This window comes from Corvus cornix, chromosome 1, assembly GCF_000738735.6.
Source record: "Corvus cornix cornix isolate S_Up_H32 chromosome 1, ASM73873v5, whole genome shotgun sequence".
NCBI classification, from domain to species: domain Eukaryota; kingdom Metazoa; phylum Chordata; class Aves; order Passeriformes; family Corvidae; genus Corvus; species Corvus cornix.
Window position 1 is genome coordinate 116,875,363 of NC_046332.1, and position 21,448 is coordinate 116,896,810.

Here is a 21,448-nt window from a genome sequence, read left to right on the forward strand (position 1 = left end):
GAAATTCTTTAGTATGAGGGTGGTGAGGCCCTGGCACAGGTTGCCCAGACAGGTTGTGACTCCCCATTCCTGGAAATCTTGAAGGCCAGACACCTCCCCCTGTCCCAGGCTACTCCAAGCCCCAATGTCCAGCCTGGCCTTGGGCACTGCCAGGGATCCAGGGGCAGCCCCAGCTGCTCTGGGCACCCTGTGCCAGGGCCTGCCCACCCTGCCAGGGAACAATTCCTGCCCAATCTCCCATCCAGCCCTGCCCTCTGGCACTGGGAAGCCATTCCCTGGCTCCTGGCCCTCCATGCCTTGTCCCCAGTCCCTCTGCAGCTCTCCTGGAGCCCCTTCAGGCCCTGCAAGGGGCTCTGAGCTCTCCCTGGATCCTTCTCCTCTCCAGGTGAGCACCCCCAGCTCTCCCAGCCTGGCTCCCTCTGCTCATCCTGGTGCCTCCTCTGGCCTCTCTCCAGCAGCTCCACGTCCTCCCTGTGCTGGTCCCAGGGCTGGGGCAGCTCTGCAGGTGGGCTCTCACCTGAGCACAGGGGCACAGGGGCACCATCCCAATCCCTTCCCTGCTGCCCACGCTGGGGCTCAGCCCAGGGCACGGGAGGGGTGTGGGAGCTCCCCGCGGTCCCTACGGGAGCTGCTTTACCGCAGAACCGTTCATTTGGGGAAAGAACAGCGAGGCCCTCCCAGCCTCCAGCGCCGCACCGAGCGGGCGGAGCGGCCCCGGCCGGGCCCGGCGCTGCCGCTGCCGGGAGCTCAGCCCGGGAGCGCCGCCCCCGCCCGCCATGGCCGCGCCCTGAGGTAGGACCCGCGCGGGCCCCTTCCCCTCACGGCCCCGCGGGGCTCCGGGGACACACCGGGACCCTGGGACCCCGGCCGCATCGCCGCCGGCCCCGAGCGCTCCGCTCCCCGCAGCCTCGCCGCTCTCCCGCCGGGCCTCCGCTCTCCCGTGCGGGCCTGCTGCCCGCCCTGCCCGGCCTCCTGCCCGGCCTGCCCCGCTGTCCTGCCTCTGCCCCTGCTCCACCCCCCGCTCCTTGCTCTGCAGGCCTCGTCCTTGCTCTCCAACCCTCCTTCCGTGCTCCCCACCCCCTCTTCCTTCTCTCCAATGCCCCGCTTTCCTTGATCTCCAGCCCCTCTGTTTGCTCTCCACCCGCCCTTGCTCTCCGGTCTCCCATTGTTCTCCAGCCCCCTTACTTGATATCCACCTCTCTCTCCTTGTTCACCAGCTCCCCTTCTTTGTTCTCCATCACCTTCCTTCCTCTCCAGGCCCCCCATTCTTGTTCTCCACTCCCCTCCTTTCTCTCCAGCCCCCTCTCCTTATTCTCGAGGCATCCCCCCCCCCTTGCTCTCCACCACCCGTTTCTTGTTCTCCAGCCACCCCTCCTTGCTCTCCATCCCCTTTCCTTGCTCTCCACCCCTCACTTTCCCTGCTTTCCACCCTCCCTCCTTGTTCCCAGTCCCCCTTCCTTGTTCTCCAGCCCAGGACAGAGCTGGGATGGGATGAGGCAGCCCCAGCTGCTCTGGGCACCCTGTGCCAGGGCCTCCCCACCCACACAGGGAACAATTCCTTCCCAATATCCCATCTATCCCTGCCCTCTGGCAGTCTAAAACTATTGCCCCTTGTCCTAGCAGTCTCTGCCCATATAAAAAAGTCCCTTTCACTCCTTTTTATGAGCCCCTTTAGGCACTGGAAGGGGCTCTAAGGTCTCCCTGGAATTGTCCCTTTTCCAGGCTGGACAATCCCAGTTCTCCCAGCCTGTCTCCAGAGCAGAGGGGCTCCAGCCCCGGGATCACCTTTGTGATCCCTTATGATGCCCAGGGATCCACAGTGGAGCAGTCTGATGTGGCCCTGGCATTTCTGGGTTTGGTTTGATTTTAATCCAGCCAATGTGATTGGAACATCCCATCTGCTCTGTTCCTGTTTTCCAGAGTTTGGAGCATGTGAGAAGCTGCCAGAGGAATCACTCATATTTTAATTTCTGCTTCATCAGGTACAAAGATCTCGGGTTTTGTGGTGTTGCTTGAGTTGGAACCTTGAGTTCCAAAATCAGAATCAGGTTTGGGTTGGAAAGGACCTTAAAGACCATCTCATTCCAAGCCCTGCCATGGGCAGGGACACTTCCAGGTTGCTCAGAACCCCATCCAGCCTGGCCTTGGTGAGTGAAACCCCTTTTCTAGCCCAGAAATGTCACGTTTAAGTGCACTCTGATAATTCAGTAGCTCGGTGCTTCCCAAGGCCTCGTGGCTGGAGCTGTTCAGCAATCCCCAAAGGGGTATCTCCAGCCCCATTTTGTGGGGATGATGGAGCTCTGGGCAGGCAGGGTGAGATGTGCAGAGGGTTTGGATGCTGTGGATGTTGTGTGGTGCCTCGGGGCTGTCCGTGCTCTGCAGACAATGCCCTGAGAGCCTGGGCTGGGCTGTGGTTCCTGCAGAGGGCTGGAGCTGTAATCCAGGGGCTGGGATTCAATTCCGTGCTCCACCACAGGCCTCCCACGTGCCTGGGGCCCAGCTTTGGGGCTGTGTTGCACAAGGCAGAGCTGGGCAGGGATCCTGGGGCTGGAACCAGGACTAATCCCAAAATCTGGGATGTAGTGCAGCCCTCCCTAAGGGACACAACCCTCTGGAATGAGCTGTGGCCTCTGTGCCTGCTCTGCTCCCTGAGGATCCCGGAGCATTTGGAGTTCACAGGGAATTGCTGGCACATCCCTGAGGTGTGATCTGGACAGACCCTCTCCTCTTTCCCATCTGCAGGAGTCGGATCTGCTTCACCAAACAGAATTCCCTGGGACAATGCAGCACAGAATCTCAGAATGGTTTGGGTTGGAGGGACCTTAAAGCCCATCCAGCCCCACCCCTGCCATGGCAGGGACACCTCCCACTGTCCCAGGCTGCTCCAAGCTGCCCTTGGACACTTCCAGGGCTGGAGCAGCCACAGTGGGATGGATCAGCTCATGCCCACAGCAGCCTCACAGGGCAGCCAGCTCCCATTTGTTATGGAATAAAACTCCAGAGGAGACCTGGGAGTGACCAGCCTGGGAGCTGCAATCCCAGGGAATCCATGTGAGGCTGATGCCATTTCGTCCCAGCTTGTGGAGCATCTGTCAGGGAATATCTGCGAGAGCCTGCTGCTCCTGTCCCTGCTCCTGTGGCTGCACACGAGAGCTCCTTGCATGTGAGGGAGGGAGCAGTGCCCTTCTGAGGGGCCCGGGCTGTGGCCCCGTGTTTGCCAAGGCAGCCTGCATTTTCCTGGGGAACGAACAATGCCTGCCTGTGGATGTGTTCCCGGTTCCTATCTGTGCCTTATCTCCTCGGGAAAGGCAAACACAGAATTCCAGCTGTTTATTTGCCTGCAGGCTTTTAAGATATCCCAACCTTGAAAAAGCAGTGTCGGAGATTTTTGCGCTTTCACTGATGACCTCAGTGCTCATAAATGGTGTTTTTCAAATGTGAAAGGAATCCTGGAATCCTGGAATGGTTTGGATTGGAATAGATTTAAAAGCCCATCCAGCCTCCATGGGCAGGGACACCTCCCACTGTCCCAGGCTGCTCCAAGCCCCAATGTCCAGCCTGGCCTTGGGCACTGCCAGGGATCCAGGGGCAGCCACAGCTGCTCTGGGCAAAGTCCTCTCCTCTTCCCGCTTTCTTCTCCCTGCCCTCTGCTGCAGCCTCACCTTCTTTTTTCAATTCTGAGGTTTCAGCTGGATTTAATAAAGACTGGGATCACATGGAGACTGGAAAAGCCAAGAGATGAGATGGGGAGAAGTGCTTGGCCACTGGAGGCTGGTGGGATGTGGGAATGCAGCCTGGAGGGAGCAGTGACATTCCCACTCAGTCCCAACTGCATGAGATGCCATGGGGACAGAGCATCACAGGTGTCAGCTCTCACAGGAAACATTTGGGGATTGCAAGAAACACAGACTTTGGACAAGGGATGGAGGGACACCACAAGGGGGAATGGCCTCAAGCTGAAGAAGGACAGGGTTAGATGGGAGATTGGGCAGGAATTGTTCCCTGGCAGGGTGGGCAGGCCCTGGCACAGGGTGCCCAGAGCAGCTGGGGCTGCCCCTGGATCCCTGGCAGTGCCCAAGGCCAGGCTGGACATTGGGGCTTGGAGCAGCCTGGGACAGTGGAAGGTGTCCAGGGTTGGAACAAGATGAGCTTTAGGGTCCCTTCCATCCCAAATCATTCCATGATTTTATAATTGTGGATCAAAACACCACTCTACAGGACAAAGGGAGAATTTCTTCACTTCCCACCCTTTGTGACTCCAGTGCAGCTACTCCTGATGGATGCACAGTCCAGGCAGATCCAGGCTCGTGTCTCAGCAGAGCAGGAATATTGCAGCAGTGTTGGCTGAACACTTAAATAATCCCAGCCCAGTGCGATCCCATCTCACTCTGCTGCTGCTGCTGGGGGGGACAGACCCTGCATCAGCCCCACAGATGGGCTCACAGAACATTTGCTGAGTCTGAAACTTCTTCTGCACACAAAAAATCCCCAAGACCCCATTTTCAGCATCAGGTGCCAGATGCTGCTTTGTGCTTGGATGGCTGAATTCCTGCCTTTTTACAGCACGTTGCAAAATTCCTTCTGACTGGAGCACAGAATTTCTAGGAATTTAGGAGAGTGGAGGCTGTGTCACTTCGAGGAGCTTCCACCCCCTCAGTCCTGGGAGATCCCACATTCTGCTCTGATGTGGGATTTTCCGCGAGCCCCTCTGACAGGAAACTCCAAATCTGAGTGGTTAGTGGAATTCCAGAGGGAACATCAGAGGTTCCCTTCCAGGACCTGAAGGGAGCCTAAAAGAAACCTGGAGAGAGACAATTCCCAAGGGCTGGAGGGCCAGGACCCAGGGAATGGCTTTGAGCTGAAGGAGGGCAGGGCTGGATGGGAGATTGGGAAGGAATTGTTCCCTGGCAGGGTGGGCAGGCCCTGGCACAGGGTGCCCAGAGCAGCTGGGGCTGCCCCTGGATCCCTGGCAGTGCCCAAGGCCAGGCTGGACATTGGGGCTTGGAGCAGCCTGGCACAGTGGGAGGTGTCCCTGCCATGGCAGGGGTGGGATGGGATCATCTCTTAAGTTCCTTCCAACCCAAACCATTCCAGGATTCTATGAAGTGAAAATACCCGGTTTTGGACATTGACTCATTAGCTCACAACCACCCTGACATTTTCTCAGCAGGATAAGGAGCTGCACAGTCAGGATCAGCACAGAAATAGTGACTGATTAACAAGAATTTGGTGGTGGTGGCCACTCCACAGCTTTGGTACAGCTGGATCTCAGTCAGAGAGATCTCTGGAGGTGTGGGAATGTTTCCAGAGAAGTCTCAGCAAAGTGAGAGGGAAAAGGAGAGGAGAGGATGCTTTGGCTGGCGAAATTAGAACATCTACCTGAAGCTGAGCAGGGCAGGAGCTGCAAGAACATTTAACTCTGAAGGAAGCTCAGCAGCAGCTGTCGTGGTGTGGTGCTGATTTATTCAGCCCAGCTCTGCACTGTGCTGGAGTGTTCCCTCCTCCTTTTGCACTCTTGCTCCATGGACAGGAAAGGCCTCCAGTGGTTAATTTGGACTCCAGCAGCTGAAGAGGTGGAGCAGAGAGCCGAGGGCAGTGCTGTGTGTGCTGCAGCCTCGAGCATCCCCTCAGGCTTTTCATCCCAGGAATTCAGCTCTGGAATGGCTGGTGGCCACTCAGGGCTCCAGGGAGTGCTTGGTTTGCTAACTTCTATATTTATAAACTGTTAGTGTGGGAGAATTCAATGCATCAATCTCAGAAGACTGATAAATTAGAGGATTAATTAGACATTCAGGCTCCAAACAGAGCAGGTGGGCTTAGAAACTCTCAGAGAAGCCCCAAGGCAGCTCCTGTGGGGCTCTGTGTCCCTCAGGTCCCAGCACAGCCAGGCAGGGCGAGCACACCCAGGTCCAGCTTCCAAAGGCAGCCGTGTTTTCCGTGTTTTCCATGGGGCAGCTGCCAGGATGTGGAATCCCAGCCCCAGCACCTGCCTGGGCCTGTCAAACCCCTGTCCTGCTGCTGCCACTCAGCCCCAAAAGGCCCTGGAGGTCACTGGGGAGACGCTGCAGATGAGCCCGTCAGAGGGGCAGGGTGCGCTCATTAGCAGCTCGCCTAATTATCTTCTCATTTCCATTTCTCCAAGAGTTCATTCTGCTTTGTTTTCCATTTCTCCAAGATGCTCCTGCCCTGCCCTGTGCCTCCAGGAGTGTGATCCCCCCCCCCGGTCCTGGGGCACCCCGCAGCCGAGATGGTGGCCTTTAACTGGAAGGTGAGGCTGGTGCACATTCCCAAAGCAGGGATTGCTGCTCTTCCCATGTGGGATGTGTTGGGTGGGTTCTGATGATTCCTTTCCCAGGGGAGGGGTGTTTAACCAGCACACTCTCAGGGACAGGAGATTGGTTGTTGTCCTTCCTTGCCAGACGTGCTTGCCCCAGGATTTGCTGTTGGGGCCTCACACTTCAGACCTGAGCTCACCAGAGCTCTGATCATCCCTGCTCCTCCTGCCTTTCCTCTTTCCAGGATTTTCTCTGGTTGCTCTTCCCTTAGCTGCTTTTTTTACTGGAGGGGAGTTTTCTCCACTGCATCTTTGGGGTTTTGGGGCCGTGAAAGCTCTGCAGGGTCGTGTGTGAGGCACCACAGTGTTGGAGCAGGTGCCTCCTGCATGGAGCTGTTGGAGCCAGTCCATGGAGGCACCAGGATGAGCAGAGGGATGGAGCAGCTCTGCTGGGAGGAAAGGCTGCGAGAGCTGGGATTGTTCAGCCTGGAGAGGAGAAGCTTTGGGCTGAGCTCAGTGTGGCCTTGCAGGGCCTGAAGGAGCTGCAGGAAAGCTGGAGAGAGACAATTCCCAAGGCATGGAGGGCCAGGAGCCAGGGAATGGCTTCCCAGTGCCAGAGGGCAGGGCTGGATGGGAGATTGGGCAGGAATTGTTCCCTGGCAGGGTGGGCAGGCCCTGGCACAGGGTGCCCAGAGCAGCTGGGGCTGCCCCTGGATCCCTGGCAGTGCCCAAGGCCAGGCTGGACATTGGGGCTTGGAGCAGCCTGGCACAGTGGGAGGTGTCCCTGCCTGTGGTGCTGGATGAACTTTGAAATCCCTTCCAATCCAAACCATTCCACAACTGTATAATTAACAATTTTAACACATTAAATCAATAATCACCAACTGCCCCCAGCCCTGCCTTCCCTGCCCTGGTGCTGCAGAGCTTTTGGTTCAGAGCTGTTGCCACTGGGACAGTGGGGAGATTGACAGAGCCTGGTGTTGTTTTTCCAAACTCCCTGCTGGTGAATGGACACAAGGCTTGGCCTAAACTCAGAGCTCAGATGTGTTCTGACAGCTTTGGGAGGTGCTGGGAGGCTGAGGGGACAGGGAGAATCCCAAGTTCGCAGAGTTATCACAGAATCCTGCTGGGAAGGGACCTGTAGGATCACCCAGTCCAAGCCCTGGCCCTGCACAGACCCTCCAACAATCCCACCCCACCCCTGGGGAGCCTGCTCAGTGCCCCACCACCCATTTCCATTTGATTTTCCTCTCCATGTGCACCAAGTTCATGTTTTTATAGCCTTGAAACACTGTGCAATTCCAGGCCTTCAAAACTGGTGCAGCAATCCTTGGAAGCTGAGGATTTTTTACTTTTCTCCCAGTTTAAAAGCATTTTTCTAAACCTTCCGTATCTGAGCAGGTTCAGTACAAAATTGCTATGGATTAAGATTTCCAGGAGTGTTTTTGGGGATCCCATCTGAGAGCTGATCCCCAGGGATCCATCACCTGTGAGGATTGTTCAGCATCATTTCCACTTCCACAATTTCCCTAAAATACTCAGCTCTTCCCTTTTTTCAGCTCCAGGTGGTGCCAATATTGCTGTAAAAGGAGCAAAAGGGGTTCAGGACTTGAGGGAAGAGGATTTTTCTTTGGCTTTGTTGCTCTGCCTGCTTTAGTTTCCCACAGAAATAAAAAACACGGAGAGAGAGAGGAGCGTTACCGTTGGAATGGAAGATGCAGAACACCCCTATAAATTCGTTTTTAATTGTCCATAATTAGATTAAATAGATTCTTTGGCATTCCAGGCTCTGGAGAACTTCCCACTGCTGATGTACATTTTGGCAGCTAAAACATTGATCCTTTGCTTGGCCTTTGCTGGAGTCAAAATGTACCAGAGCAAGAAAATCGAGGAGAAACTGAAGAGGGAACAGGAGGAGAAACTGAAAGCAGAAGCAGAGAAGAAGGATGAGTGAAGAGTCCCTCAGGTAATGGGATGGATCCCACATCCTGGGCTTTGAGAATGACATTATTAATCCCCCTGGGAATGGTTTGGAATGTGCACTTTGAGCCAGCAGCAGGAGCTGAGCTCTTGGAATATTTGGGATGTTTCATTCCCCCTCATGCTTTGTGGGAATTGCATGAACCAATGCCCTGTTTGAGGATATTTTAGCACAATATTCCTTCTCTGTTCTTTATCTCCCTGGATTTTTTTCTGTGATGCACAAAGAGGGGGATAAATTGGGAATAACTGCAGGGGAGCAGCCAGGCAGGATGCTGCAATCAGAACTCTGGGCCTTCAGGCACATCATAAAGAGAGAAAATAATCAGCCCTTCTGGATGAGTGAAATCATTGACAGGATGGGGGTGGTTTAGCTGGAAAGGGCAAATTCCACACGGGGGATTCCCAAAGGGACAGGTTGTGCCATGGAACATGCGCCATGTAGAATTCCCTGAGAAAAATGCACAATTTTCTGCTTGAAAGAGCAAAACAAACATTCCAAAATGCCTTACATTTGGGGTTTTCATCCTGAAATTCCTGAGTTGCTCCCCTCTGTTCCCAAAGTTGAAGCAATCCCTGCTTTCTTGGAGCAAATCCATGAGCAGAATGAGTCCTGCCTGGTGCTTGGGTTCTATTCCCTGCCTTGCTTGTCATTTTTGTAGCAGTTTGCTTCCCTTCTCCCTGTTCTGCAGCAAAATGGGAATTCTATTCCTGCCTGCCCTTTGGAAGCTCAGTAGGAGTTTGATGGAATGTTGCTCTTTATTCAAATCAAAATCTGATTTCCCTTCCTGAGGTCATCCCCCTCCCATCTAAAGACACTTTCAGTTCTTCAGATCTTTTCTAGATTTGATTTCAAACTCCTTTATTCCTGCAGCAAGGATTGGGAGTTGTGCCTAGAAATGAAGAATAACCATGGGAACAAAGTTTTTTCTATTTGCATAGAAAAAAAAACCAACAAAACCAAAGGAATTTTTCAGTCTCCTGTTTCCAGCAGGTTCAGGACTTGGCTTGGGGCAGATTTGGTCACTTCCCTGGAAAAGGAAAGGTTGGAAAAGGGCTTGGAGCAGCCTGGGATGGTGGAAGTGTCCCTGCCCACGGCAGGGGTGGGATGGGATGAGCTTTAAGGTCCCTCTAACCCAAACCTGTCTGGGATTCTGGGATTCTGTGCAGTGTTATCTCAGGGAATTCTGTTTGGCAAACCCCACAGCTCCAGGGATTTCTGCACCAGGATCATCCCACAAAACCTCTGTGCCCAGCAGGTGACATCACCCTTGGTGAACAACTGGCATTAAAACCTGTCCGATTCCACAGAAATTCCCTGCCCTTCCTAAATTCTGGGATTAAGAGGGAGGAATTCCCCCATGGAGGTGGGAGCAGCTCCAACGGTGCCCCGTGGGCACTGGAGCCGCTGTGCTGCCAGCCTCTGGTGCCTGCTGTTCTCACTGCTCTCTCCCCACCCTGCAGATTCCTGACACTTGGCAGCTGCCATTGGATTCCTCTCCCAGGAGGATGAAGCCTTCCTGGAAAAGCAGGATGTGTAACCTCGGAGTAACACTGACATGATCTCCATTTTTGTATGTACAGCAGAGCGTCTGAGCCTCTATTTATGCAATAAAAAAAGCTTTTGGTAAAAAATCAACTTGGGGGCTGCTTCCTCGAAGGATTGGAGCTGCAGGGGAAGCACTTGGGGAAGATCAGCTGCAAGGAGGTGGCTGGGATGGAAGAGGAGAAGACTTTGGAGGGTGAAATTGAGGAGAAAAATGCTCTGGATCCATCCTGGGAGGCTCCGAAGTTCATGGAGAGGCAGAAGGAAGTGGGGAGGGCTCAGTGCAGCTTCTGCAGAGCAGCTGCTTCCTGCAAGGGTCACTCGTGGGGCCTATATGGAATCCAGATGGACAAACCCTGGGGAGGAGCTTTTCCAGGCACTTTGTGCATCCAGGACTTCCTTGGATCCATGGAAATCATGGCATCACCTTTATGGAAGTGTCGAGGAAGGAAGTTTATCCTGAGAACTCTCTTTGGTTCCCTGTTTTCTGCTCAGGCATGGAATCCTGGAATGGTTTGGGCTGCAAGAGACCTAAAATCACCTTGTTCCAATCCCTGCCATGGGCAGGGACACCTCCCACTGTCCCAGGCTGCTCCAAGCCCCAGTGTCCAGCCTGGCCTTGGGCACTGCCAGGGATCCAGGGGCAGCCCCAGCTGCTCTGGGCACCCTGTGCCAGGGCCTGCCCACCCTGCCAGGGAACAATTCCTGCCCAATCTCCCATCCAGCCCTGCCTTCCTCCTGCTTGAGGCCATTCCCAAGCTTCAGCGTAGCATCAGAGCTCAGCTATCCCCAGAGCCTGGGATGGGGGACATCCAGTCATTTCCAGGATAAGAATCGGTCTTGTCCAGTCTTATCCCTTCCCAAACTGAACCAATCCCTGTTCCCTGATATTGCAGGTGGGAGTTTGACCTGTGCTGTCTCAGGTTCCAGGTGATTTTACCTTTGGGAATCCCGTGTGCCACAGCTTGAACAAGAAAAATCTGACACTGGGGGGAGACAGCAGCTCAGCTTTGCTGCAGTGGCTCCTTCAGAAACCAGCTGGGGACCTCGAATTCTGAGAGAATCCCAGAATTCCAGAATCCCTGAGGCTGGAAAAGCCCTCCCAGCCCATGGAGTCCAGGCTGTGCCCGATGCCCACCTTGTCACCAGCCCAGAGCACTGAGACCTTCCTTGGACACAGAAGGGTTTTATGATTAAAAACACATTTAAAAGAGGAAAAGAGAATTCAATTCAGTTCAATTTCTGAGGAAGAGGAGGCAGCAAGGATAGAGAGCCCTGGAGTGCTCAGTGTGTCCCAGAATCAAGGTGGGAAGAGCCCTTCAGGATCATCCAGTCCTACCTCACCCCAGCAGCATCACCCCAAACCCTGTCCCCCAAGGGCCACATCCAGCAGCTTCAACACCAAGGGATCTACACAGGAACCTCTTGGAAATATTCCCATCCCAAAAAATGAGCCAGGTCACTCTGGTGCCTACAGAATACAGGGTCTGTCCTCCTCCCCTGTTCCATAAAATTCCTCTTTTCCAAAGCACTGTTCAGGTTAGGGTTAGGGTTCTCCCTTGCACAGGTCTCTCCATTTCTGATATTGTCGTTGTCACCAGTGCCAAGTGCTAAAGACAGAAAAGGCTTAAAATTAAAAACTGCCTTTTAAATTTCCAGTGTTTGCACCTTTAGGGTTCCTTTTATTCACGTGAAGGGTGAGTGGGTTTAAACAAAAGCTGAAATCCTTGTGGAGTGATCAGGAAAGGAGCTGGTGGGATTTTAAGGGGAAAAAACCTAAACTCTCCCAGGTTCTGAGGTGACTCAAGTGGCTGCTGGAACAGGGAGCTCGGGGCTGTGGGGTTTCTGTGCTCCTTAAAGCAAAAAATAAACCTTCAACAGGACAGTTTTGTGATTAGGCTTTGGCTGAGATGAGCTCAGCTTTATTTTAGTACCACTGGAAGCTTTTAGTCTGAGACTTCTGCCAGAATCACCCCAGACTGGGGCTGGAGGGAGCATCCCGAGGGCCTCACATCCAAACAGGGATTCCAACATTTCCTTCTCTGCTTTTCTTCTTGGGGTTCAGCAATTCCACCTGCTTTTTTCTGCTCTGAAAATGTCCTGTGTGGGGGAGAATCCTTCATAACTCCCTGGGATCCCAGCTCCAGCCTTGGCAGGATTGCTTCCAAGGATGCAGCAACTTGTTGCTTCCTCTAATTATAGCATATATGATATAGTTAATTAGTTAATGTTTATTAACTATTATTAACCTCAGCCTTCAAGGCTTGTGGGGAGCTGATGGACCTCACATGAGGGAGTTGGAATATCCTGAGCTGGAAGGGACCCACAGGGATCACCCAGTCCCACCCCTGGCCCTGCCCAGACCCCCCAGCAATCCCAGCCTGGGCATCCCTGGCAGCGCTGTCCAAACGCTCCTGGAGCTCTGGCAGCCTCGGGGCCGTGCCCATTCCCTGGGGAGCCTGGGCAGTGCCCAGCAGCCTCTGGGGGAAGAACCTTTCCCTGCTCTCCAGCCTGAGCCTGCCCTGGCCCAGCTCCAGCCGCTCCCTGGCTGCTGTCCCTGGCCCAGGAGCAGAGATCGGAGCTGTCCCTGCGCTGCCCCTCGGGAGGAGCTGCAGCCCCTGAGGAGTCTCCCTCAGCCTTCTCCAGCTGGACATTCCAAGTGCCCTCAGCTGCTCCTTGTGTGGCCCTTCCAGACCCTTCCCCATCCTTTGGACATCTCTCTCACGTTGCAGCACCACGTGGAAAACAACCCAATGTCCAACCCAGGAGTGTGTGGGGATGGCTCAGGTAAAATTTCCAAAACCTGAGTTGATGTTTTCCCCCTGGATTTGCTCCAAGGGCCATTTTTGGCTGTGAGTGACCGGGGACCAAGAGCTGGCACAACCCAAGTCACTCCCCAGTTTGGCACTGGCTTTGAAGCTGGTTTGTCTTGGCTGCTGGAGCAATTCCAGAGTGTCTGGGCTCAGCTGGACCTCGCCTGGCACACGTGTGGAGCAGTTTGGAATAATCCCAGCACCAGCTGATAACAGGAATTCCTGGCAGCTGCCACGAGTTATCCCATACAAATGGGCTCCTTCCTGTGGAGGGAAAGTTTGTTTGGGCACAGATGAGTGATTCAGCTTTTATCCGTGTGTATTTCCATATGGCAGCCATTCCTGCTGGATCAGAGAGAGCTCCTGGAGGTGTCCATGTGTCCCAGCATCCCTGCAAGGCTGTCCCAGTCTGTCCCAAGGCTGGGATGTGGCTGTCACATGGAGGAGGATGGATGTGGCTGCTTCCTGTTGATCCCTAGGAGCACAGATGGGTGACTCTCCTTCTTGATTATCCTTTTTTTATCACCTGGACTTCCTCCTGCTGCTTGGCTTTGCTCCCCAGTGCCTCAGCTTCTAATGGTGTGGCCCTTTCCCAGTCCTCCAGCTCTTTTTATCTGCTCTGACTCATTTCTCTGGCCTAAACTCAGGCTCATTTCCCAGCCTGGTGCTCCTCAGTGATGTGGGGAGGCTCAGAGCCAAGCACCAACAAATGGCAGCTCCTGACAGCGGGGTTTGAGTCAAAGAAATGAGTCTGGGCCTTGTGTTTGTGCTCTAAACCAGCTCTGTTATTTTGCTTTTCTCACCCAGACCATCATTAGTGTGTTCCCTCCTCTTCCCATGCCTCTTCCTCTCCCACCTGGGCCCTGCAGGAAGGAATTCCAAGGAATAAGCTCACAGGGACAGAGGATGAGCTTTGAGTGATGTCTCTTGGCTTTCCATTCCTGGCTTTCCATTCCTGGCCACCCTTCTCCCATTCTCAGTGGTCCCCACTTTGCCTGCTCACTCTCTAAAGCCCTCATCCCAGAATCCCAAATCATCCAGCTTGGGAGAGCCCTCCAGGACCATCCAGTCCCACCATAATCACCCCTAAATTATGTCCCCAAGTGCTTTTGGCCCTGGGTTGCAAAAAGCTGTCAGGACTGAAGCCTGGAAAATGGGGGAAAATGTTCCCATCTAAAAATGTCTTGTGACACCCATTACAGACCTGCTCCAAGAGCTGGAGGAAAAAGAAATGTTTGTGGGGTTTTTTTTCCACGAAGATGAGGCTTAGAAAAGCATTTAGAACTCATTAGTCAGTGAAACAGCATGGAAGTTCAGGTGATTTGCATTCCAGCTGGAGCAGAGGGATGTCTGTGACAGCTTCTCCCCCAAGATTTGCATCTGACTCTGCCTCTTGTCTTTATGCAAAGATCCTTTAATCATTTTTCCCACATTTTAGAGAAAAATTTCCACACACACACAGATTGCTAAGTGAGACCAGAGCTTGGCTTTGCTCTCCTGCCATGGTCAAGTGCCCTGAGCCTCCCTCCAAGAGCTCCTGCTGGCAAAGCCAATACAACAATAGGGATTTAAACGCTGCTGAGGAGCTGGGATGTTGTTTCAAGGGCTCTTGACTAAGGTGCTGCTGTTGGGTAACATCCTCCCATTAACTCGAGTCAGATGTTCAAGGAATTGCTTGTCATCCCAAATTACCAGTTGAGTCACAACTGCATGAGCCACAATATTTTTCTTCCCCACGAAGGGTTACAGGGTTTTGTGGCAAACATGGGATGTAATTACCCCGTACAGCAGCAGAGGGGGAGTGGAGGAAACACAAGGACTCATCTTGGAGGGGTTTCTGTAACATCCCAAAGTTCCTTGGGTTTCAGACTCAGCTCTTTTCCCTGCCCACGGGTTTCCATGCTCATTAAAAGGGACTGGGGAGAAAAGTTTTGCCAGGCCTCAACCTCCCAGAGGGAAAAGGGAAGAGGTTTCACAAAGCTTTCCCAGCTCTTTCCAGGAAAAGGAGACAGTTCTGGTTTTCCCTTTGTTTGCTGGGAAACTGGCAGCAAACACTTCCTCTTTCCTAATGCTTGTTTCCATTAAATCCTTCCTGGGGGCTTCCCCCTCATCTTCCCAAAGAATACAAACCAGGAAACACAATTCCTGGGATACAAACTGCCTCCTTTGGATACTTCCTTGCTGCTAAAATGGGTGGGGAGCAGGTGATTGGAGTTCTCCAGCCTGGAGAAGAGAAGGTTCTGGGGAGATTTTAGAGCCTTCCCAGGGCCTAAAGGGGCTCCAGGAGAGCTGCAGAGGGACTGGGGACAAGGCATGGAGGGACAGGGCACAGGGAATGGCTTCCCAGTGCCAGAGGGCAGGGCTGGATGGGAGATTGGGCAGGAATTGTTCCCTGGCAGGGTGGGCAGGCCCTGGCACAGGGTGCCCAGAGCAGCTGGGGCTGCCCCTGGATCCCTGGCAGTGCCCAAGGCCAGGCTGGACATTGGGGCTTGGAGCAGCCTGGGACAGTGGGAGGGGGATGGAACCAGATGAGTTTTCAGGTCCTCCCAACCCAAACCGTTCCATGGTTCCATGACCCTGTGATCCCATTCCTGGTCCCATGGACTGTGCTGTGTCAGGGATGGCAGGACACACTTTTCCATGGAACAAGGGTGGAAACACTGCCTGGAACCCGCAGCTGTTGAGCCCTGGAACCAAATCCCAGGGAGGCAGCAGAGCCAGGACTCTGAGCCTTTCAGGTCTGGGCTTGTTCTCCTTCCTATGAATCCAGACACAACAGTGGAGCCCTGGGATTTGTGCTGGTCTGACTGGAGCTGTTCCTCGTCCCCAGCCCCTGGGAGGTGTCAGCAGGGCAGGGCAGCAGCCACTGGGCCATGGGGTGAGCAGCAGCTGTGTCTCAAGAAAAGCTGAGCGCTGTGCAATCCCTGCCTTTCCCCGGGGAGAGAGGCACCAGAACTATTCCTTTCCTCATTCAGGTTTCACACCGCTCCAAATCCATCAGCACGGCCTGGGAGCCTGGGAGGAGCGGCTGAGGGAGCTGGGAAAGGGGCTCAGCCTGGAGCAAAGGAGGCTCAGGGGGGACCTTGTGGCTCTGCACAAGTCCCTGACAGGAGGGGGCAGGGAAAGGAGGAGAGGAAATGGCCTCAAATGGCACCAGGGGAGGCTCAGGGTGGAGATTGGAAACAATTTTTCCCTGCCAGAGTGGTGAGGCCTTGGGATGAGCTGCCCAGGGAGTGCTGGAGTCACTGTCTCTGGGAGTGCTCAGGAGGAGTCTGGATGTGGCCCTTGGGGACAGGCTTTGGGGTGCTGCTGGTGCTGCTGGGGTGGCACTGGGTGATCCTGGAGGGCTCTTCCAGCCTTGATTCTTCTGGGATATTTAGTGGAGCAATTTCTGCCTCAAGACAATGTGGAATTATGGTCAGGGTTAAGATACCAGGACCATAAAATCACTCCTGCCCCCTCCAGTCTCTCCCTTTCCCTTCCCTCCTTTTTTGCTCCATTTCCCATTCCCTGCTGCCTCCCTCACATAGAACATGAGCAGATGTTTTTGCTGAAGAATCTGAAGCTGAGAAAAGCTGGGTTATTTTTCTTTTCCTATTCACATCTCAGCTCTGGAGAATTAAATCTGTGGATTCTTCTGAAGGTCCCTTGTTTCACATCTCTCTCTGACACAAAAATTCCCATTTCAATGATTTCCAGACACAGGAGGAGCACAGCACAGGTTTGTCTCTTCGGTGAATCATAACTTCTTTCTTTTATGTTTTTATGGCCTTAATTCTCTCAGAAATCCACAAGGAACACAATAATAATGTAAACTGGGAGCCACTTCCAAAAAAAAAAAAGGAGGAAAATGTTCAATGAACTTGGGAAAACTGGTACAAAACACCACTTTGCATCGCTGACCATGGGAAATCACCAAATTTCACTAATTAATGGCATGGGGAAGAAAAATCTGCCCTGATGAGGTGCCAGATTTTATCCTGAGAGGCTGAATTTAATGCCTTAAAGCCTGAACCAACCACTAATTGGTGGGAACTTCCCTTTCAGGGAGATTTCTCCTGCCTGTCCCTGAGAAGTTCCTTGCAGAGTGGTGGCAGTGAAGTGCTCGGTGTTGGGAGCCACTGAGCTGGCACCAGGTTTTAGGGGGGAAAATCTGAATTTCCCATTTTCACCAGATTTTAATGTGACTGCAGTGGGAAAGGCACTTGGAATCCTTCAGATTTATTCAATTCCCTGCTCAGGAGCAGATCCCCCTTGGAGTCAAAGACAGACTTGACCTATAAAATTCATTTTCCGGCCCTGTCTTTGTTGAAATTTGGGGGATTTACGTCCAAGGCATGGTCTCCTGACTCCCTATAACAGAGGACTTTGCAAGAGGTGGTGAAACTGGATTTTTGGCCCATTTTTGTGTAAATTATCTGTCCCTGATCCAAGCAGAGCACAGATGCACCTGGTCGTGGGATACACCTGAAACGAAACATTCGGATTTCAAATTCTCTCTTTTATTAGTGTTCCTTTAATATGTGCTTTTATCCTTAATAAAGGATACCAGGAGCAGAACCTGACAGGGATAATCCTGCTGGAATTACTGATTTTCCAAAGGGCACATTTAAAGGCCTGATGATGGCCCGAGGTCCCCCAAAAAACTCATTCATGGATCTCACTATTGAAGAACTGGATGTAAAGTGTGGGAAGAAAAGCCTGGAGGGAATTATTCCCTAATTCTTTTGGTGCCTAATTCTCTTGGCACTCACTGGAAGTGCAAATCCTATTCTCTGTTCCCTAATTTGAAGGTGGTGCTTCACAGACTCACAGGATGGGTTGGGTTGGGACATGTGGTGCCAGCTGCCTGCTCCAGCATCATCCCAGAGCCCAGGGCCCAGGAGTGTGGATATTCTGGAATATCCCAGGGAGGAGGCTCCAGCCCCTCTCTGGGCTCTGTTCCAGCCCGGGCCCTGCCCAGGGCAGCAGTTCTGCCTCCTGTGCAGGGCAATTGCCGGGCTCAGGCCCTGCCCGTGGCTCTGGTGCCGCTGCCGGGCCCCGGAGCAGAGCCCGGGCCCTGCCCTGAGCCCTCCCTGCAGCCAGGGACAGCCAGGGCTGAGGGCCCCTCTCAGCTGGGGCTCCTCTCGAGGCTGAGCAGCCCCGGCTCCCTCAGCCTGTGCTGGGCACGGAGCTGCTCCAGGCCCTTCCTCAGCTGCGCAGCCTCCGCCGGCCCCGCTCCAGGAGCTCCCTGGCCCTGCTGGGCTGAGGAGCCAGAGCTGGGCACGGCACCCCAGAGGTGCCCCCAGGGCTGGGCACAGGGGCAGGATCCCTCCCTGACCTGGTTGTTTCCTTGTTTAATTATTTAATTTATTTATTTCATCCTGCGCCAGTCAGAACGTGCCATTCTCGAGACAGACACAAAAAGGCTCCGTGACTTTTGTCACTCTTGCCTTTAGCTCCCTCCTGACTGTGAGTGGGCACCAAGGGGAAACCGGTGAGGGAAGAGCTGTGGGAGCAGCCAGGCAGTGTCCTGGGGTTCAGGAATGAAGCAGGGCTTCCCCTCTCCTTCCCTGTTCCCTCCCTTCTCCCTGAGCTGTTCCAGGCTGAGGATGGTGTTCCTGAGGCCTTGGGGACAGGCAAGGTCTGTCACTGCAGTGGCCCAGGGTGAGGCTGCCAGGTGGCATCGCCGCAGCTCTGGCTGTCCCTGCCTCCTTCAACCCCCCAGTCAGACCGTCCTGGTGAGGGCAGAGAAGGGGCAGCACTAATGGCTCCCTGTGCCAGGGACAGGAACCTGGCTGGAGCTGGGCCAGGGCAGGCTCAGGCTGAGAGCAGGGAAAGGCTCTTCCCCCAGAGGCTGCTGGGCACTGCCCAGGCTCCCCAGGGAATGGGCACGGCCCCGAGGCTGCCAGAGCTCCAGGAGCGTTGGGACAGCGCTGCCAGGGATGCCCAGGCTGGGATTGCTGGGGGGTCCGTGCAGGACCTGGGGTGGGACTGGATCATCCTGGTGGGTCCCTTCCAGCTCTGAATATTCTGGGATTCTGTGATCTGGCCATGGAATCCCAGTGGCACTGAGCAGCAGATTCTCCTCTGTCCCAGTCCTGTAGAAGTGACACAAACCAACCTAACCACCAAATTTCCCACTTACCCCTGAACAATGTCCCTATTAAAGGAGCAATTAGGGTGGCAATTATCACTTACACCCCAATTACCCAGCTCAGGGCTCATTATGTCATTACCTTCCCAGTCATCACATTTGAGATTCAAGCTAAAAATCATCACAAACCCTTTATTTTAAAATGCCAACTAAAACCATCATGAAATACAGAACATAATGAAATACACAGCAACAGTAGGATTTTTTTACTGCTGTATTACATTACAGCTAAAATTAAGTTTGAAATTTAATATTCTATTTTTATCTAAATTAAAAGTTTTGTGGGTTTTTTTTTTCCAAAACCAACTCTCTACAGGGAATTTGGTTCTCTCCCAGTCTTATGCAAAGTGACAAAGATTAGGATTCCTTTTCTAACCAATACCACCCCCAATTTAAATAGTCTCTTTTCCCTCCTGCTGGCTGATGAATTCCTGAGCATGAGCTGAAGTCCCACACCAAAGTTGTATTTTTGGTATCAAAAAACCTTTCCAAAAGTGGGTAATTTTAGCTCTGCTGGAACCGAGAGAGAAAAACTTGCCCAAATCAAAGATGGCCTCAAGATGGAAACAGAAAAAGGAGGCAAATTTAGAAAATAAATTCAGACAATAATTAAATTAAGAGCCCTAAACTCCTCAGAACAGACTCAGTACAAGAGTTGGTGGTTTCCTGCTAAAGCAGGGAGAGACTTTGTGAAAACTGATGGAAGTTGGGGTTCAGCATTAGGAATTCTCAGCCAAGGCTGAGTTTATCACACTCCCCCTGGCTGGCATCACACTCACGGCTTCTGCCTCATCCCAGCCACTGTTTCAGCTGGAAATACTGAACATTCCCTGCCTGGACTCTGTAGGATCAGGATTTCTTTAGGAGTTGGAGCTTTTATCAGCATGGTTGAAATGTTGTAGGTACAGCTGCGTCTGCCTGGGTGAGGAGGGAAAAGCCAGAAGGGAAAGCTCCAAGGGGCTGGGACGGAGTGGTTGGGAAGGGGACAAAGCCACCAGATCCTGAGTGGTCAGGGTTTGATCTCCCCTCTCCTTTTGGGACGTGGAGCCCCCAGTGCAGAGGGAAGGACTCACCTCACCCACCTGCAGGAGCTGGTGAAGGTGTGAGCAGGAATGGGCTCATTCCCAAGGGAATATCAGAGTTCTGTCATCTACCAGCAGGGAATTTGGTTTTGGAAGCTCACTTTGACCTTCCCTGTGGAATTCAAACTCCAGCCTGGCACTTCCTTGCAGCAGCCACTGGTGCAGGAGGTGAAATCCCTGCCCAGAACCGGGAGCGGGTGATGGATGCCTCAAACCTGGATCTCACCATGGAATGAGGCACCTCCAAAACCTGGATCTCACCACGGAATGAGGCACCTCAAACCTGGATCTCACCAAGGAATGAGGCACCTCCAAAACCTGGATCTCACCACGGAATGAGGCACCTCCAAAACCTGGATCTCACCACGGAATGAGGCACCACCAACATTGCTCCCTGATGCTGTTTCCATGGAAAATTGGGTGTGCAAAGCAGGAATTGTCAGAGCTGCTGGAAGTCAGCCTGGAATCTCCTCTTGGTGGTGGCACAGCGGAAATTGGATCCAACTTTGGATGGTGCCACCTGTCCTGTTCTGGAAAACATCCCCACTGGGGAGAGGGAACAAACCTGGAAGCTCAAATGTTGTTTCTACCTTTGAACACCTCCCACTTCCCAGCTGAGCAGCAGCAATGGGAACGTGGCTGCCGGGAGCTGGAATTGCAGATCCTGGCTCCGACTGAGCCGACACAGCAGGGAAGCCAAAGGAACAGGATCCAAAACCAACTCCAATCCCTAACTGGTCTCTGCTGGAGCCAGTGGCTGGGAATATGCACCTGTCCAAAAAAGGAGAGGTCTCTGCTGGAAAGATGAAACTCTGGAATTCCAAGGACAAGTGTGGAAAGCCAAGAGAGTGGTTTGGATTTCAGCTTGGATATCATCTGGAAGTGGCAGCCTTGGAACAATTCTGAGGAGATCAGGCTCTGGAAACTCCCTTTAAGGATGTGGCCCACATGGAATAAATCAATTCCAGCCAGTTGGATGGGCCAGAACAGTGGCAAAATCCCATAATAACAACACTTTATCACAGCAGGAAAGGATACAGGAAAAACAGGGAGAGAAAAACATCACAGTAGCAAAACGTGAAGTTCCAGACAGTAAAACTCTGTGGAAGGAGAATTAGGGAATAATGCTTCCTATACAATTGTTGGGAATTCTTTTCCTGTCAGTAACAATGAGCAAACACACAAAGGAACCTAAAGGAGGCCGAGTGGAGCCCCCAACATTCACCCCCCAAACTCACCATTTTATAGGATTTCATAGGATTTTTACTCCTATAACCAAATGCCTCAAAGTTCTCACAGTATCTGCCCCACCAGTCTCCAACCATTTGGGTTTGCAGACTCCAGAGCTTTTCCCAATGAATTCTTGGACCAAGTGTAGCAAGCTGGAACCCTCTACCAGCATTTGCCTCTCCAAATCTCCCATCCTGGATTCCTGGGCTCTGCAGGGCATGGACTGAGCACTCCTGAGTCCTGTGGGGGCCTGCAAAAGACACCCCAAAACTGCAACTCCCCCCTTTGTTCCTGTAACCACCTGGGGAAGCAGCAACAGCTCCGTGGGATTCCATGAGGAGAGGGGTGGCACTAAACCCCAAAGGAATTGTTTGGAATTGTTGGCAC

General features: G+C 53.1%; 1 protein-coding gene across 3 annotated transcripts; it reads left to right on the forward strand.

Annotated features, from left to right (window-relative positions):
• The first annotated feature begins 776 nt into the window (after nt 1–776).
• Nucleotides 777–14,944, forward strand: SMIM11A (small integral membrane protein 11A). 3 transcript variants are annotated; one of them, XM_039553678.1, is made up of 4 exons: nt 777–792; nt 6,176–6,268; nt 8,061–8,240; nt 9,719–9,893. In XM_039553678.1, exons 2-3 carry the CDS (start codon nt 6,248–6,250, stop codon nt 8,226–8,228), a joined length of 189 nt encoding a protein of 62 aa, XP_039409612.1. In that variant the 5' UTR covers nt 777–792; nt 6,176–6,247; the 3' UTR covers nt 8,229–8,240; nt 9,719–9,893. The 3 variants fall into 3 exon arrangements, with proteins under 3 accessions (XP_039409612.1, XP_039409619.1, XP_039409606.1); XM_039553685.1 differs by lacking the exons at nt 777–792; nt 9,719–9,893 and adding exons at nt 1,005–1,982; nt 12,950–14,944; XM_039553672.1 differs by lacking the exon at nt 777–792 and adding an exon at nt 1,735–1,982.
• The last annotated feature ends 6,504 nt before the right edge of the window (nt 14,945–21,448 follow it).

Bases quoted from the DNA above. Each gene is read 5' to 3' on its own strand.
- SMIM11A (XM_039553678.1), top strand. From the start codon at position 6,248: ATGGTGGCCTTTAACTGGAAG. The intron at 6,269-8,060 runs GTGAGGCTGGTG...TTGGCATTCCAG, and splicing joins TGGTGGCCTTTAACTGGAAG to GCTCTGGAGAACTTCCCACT.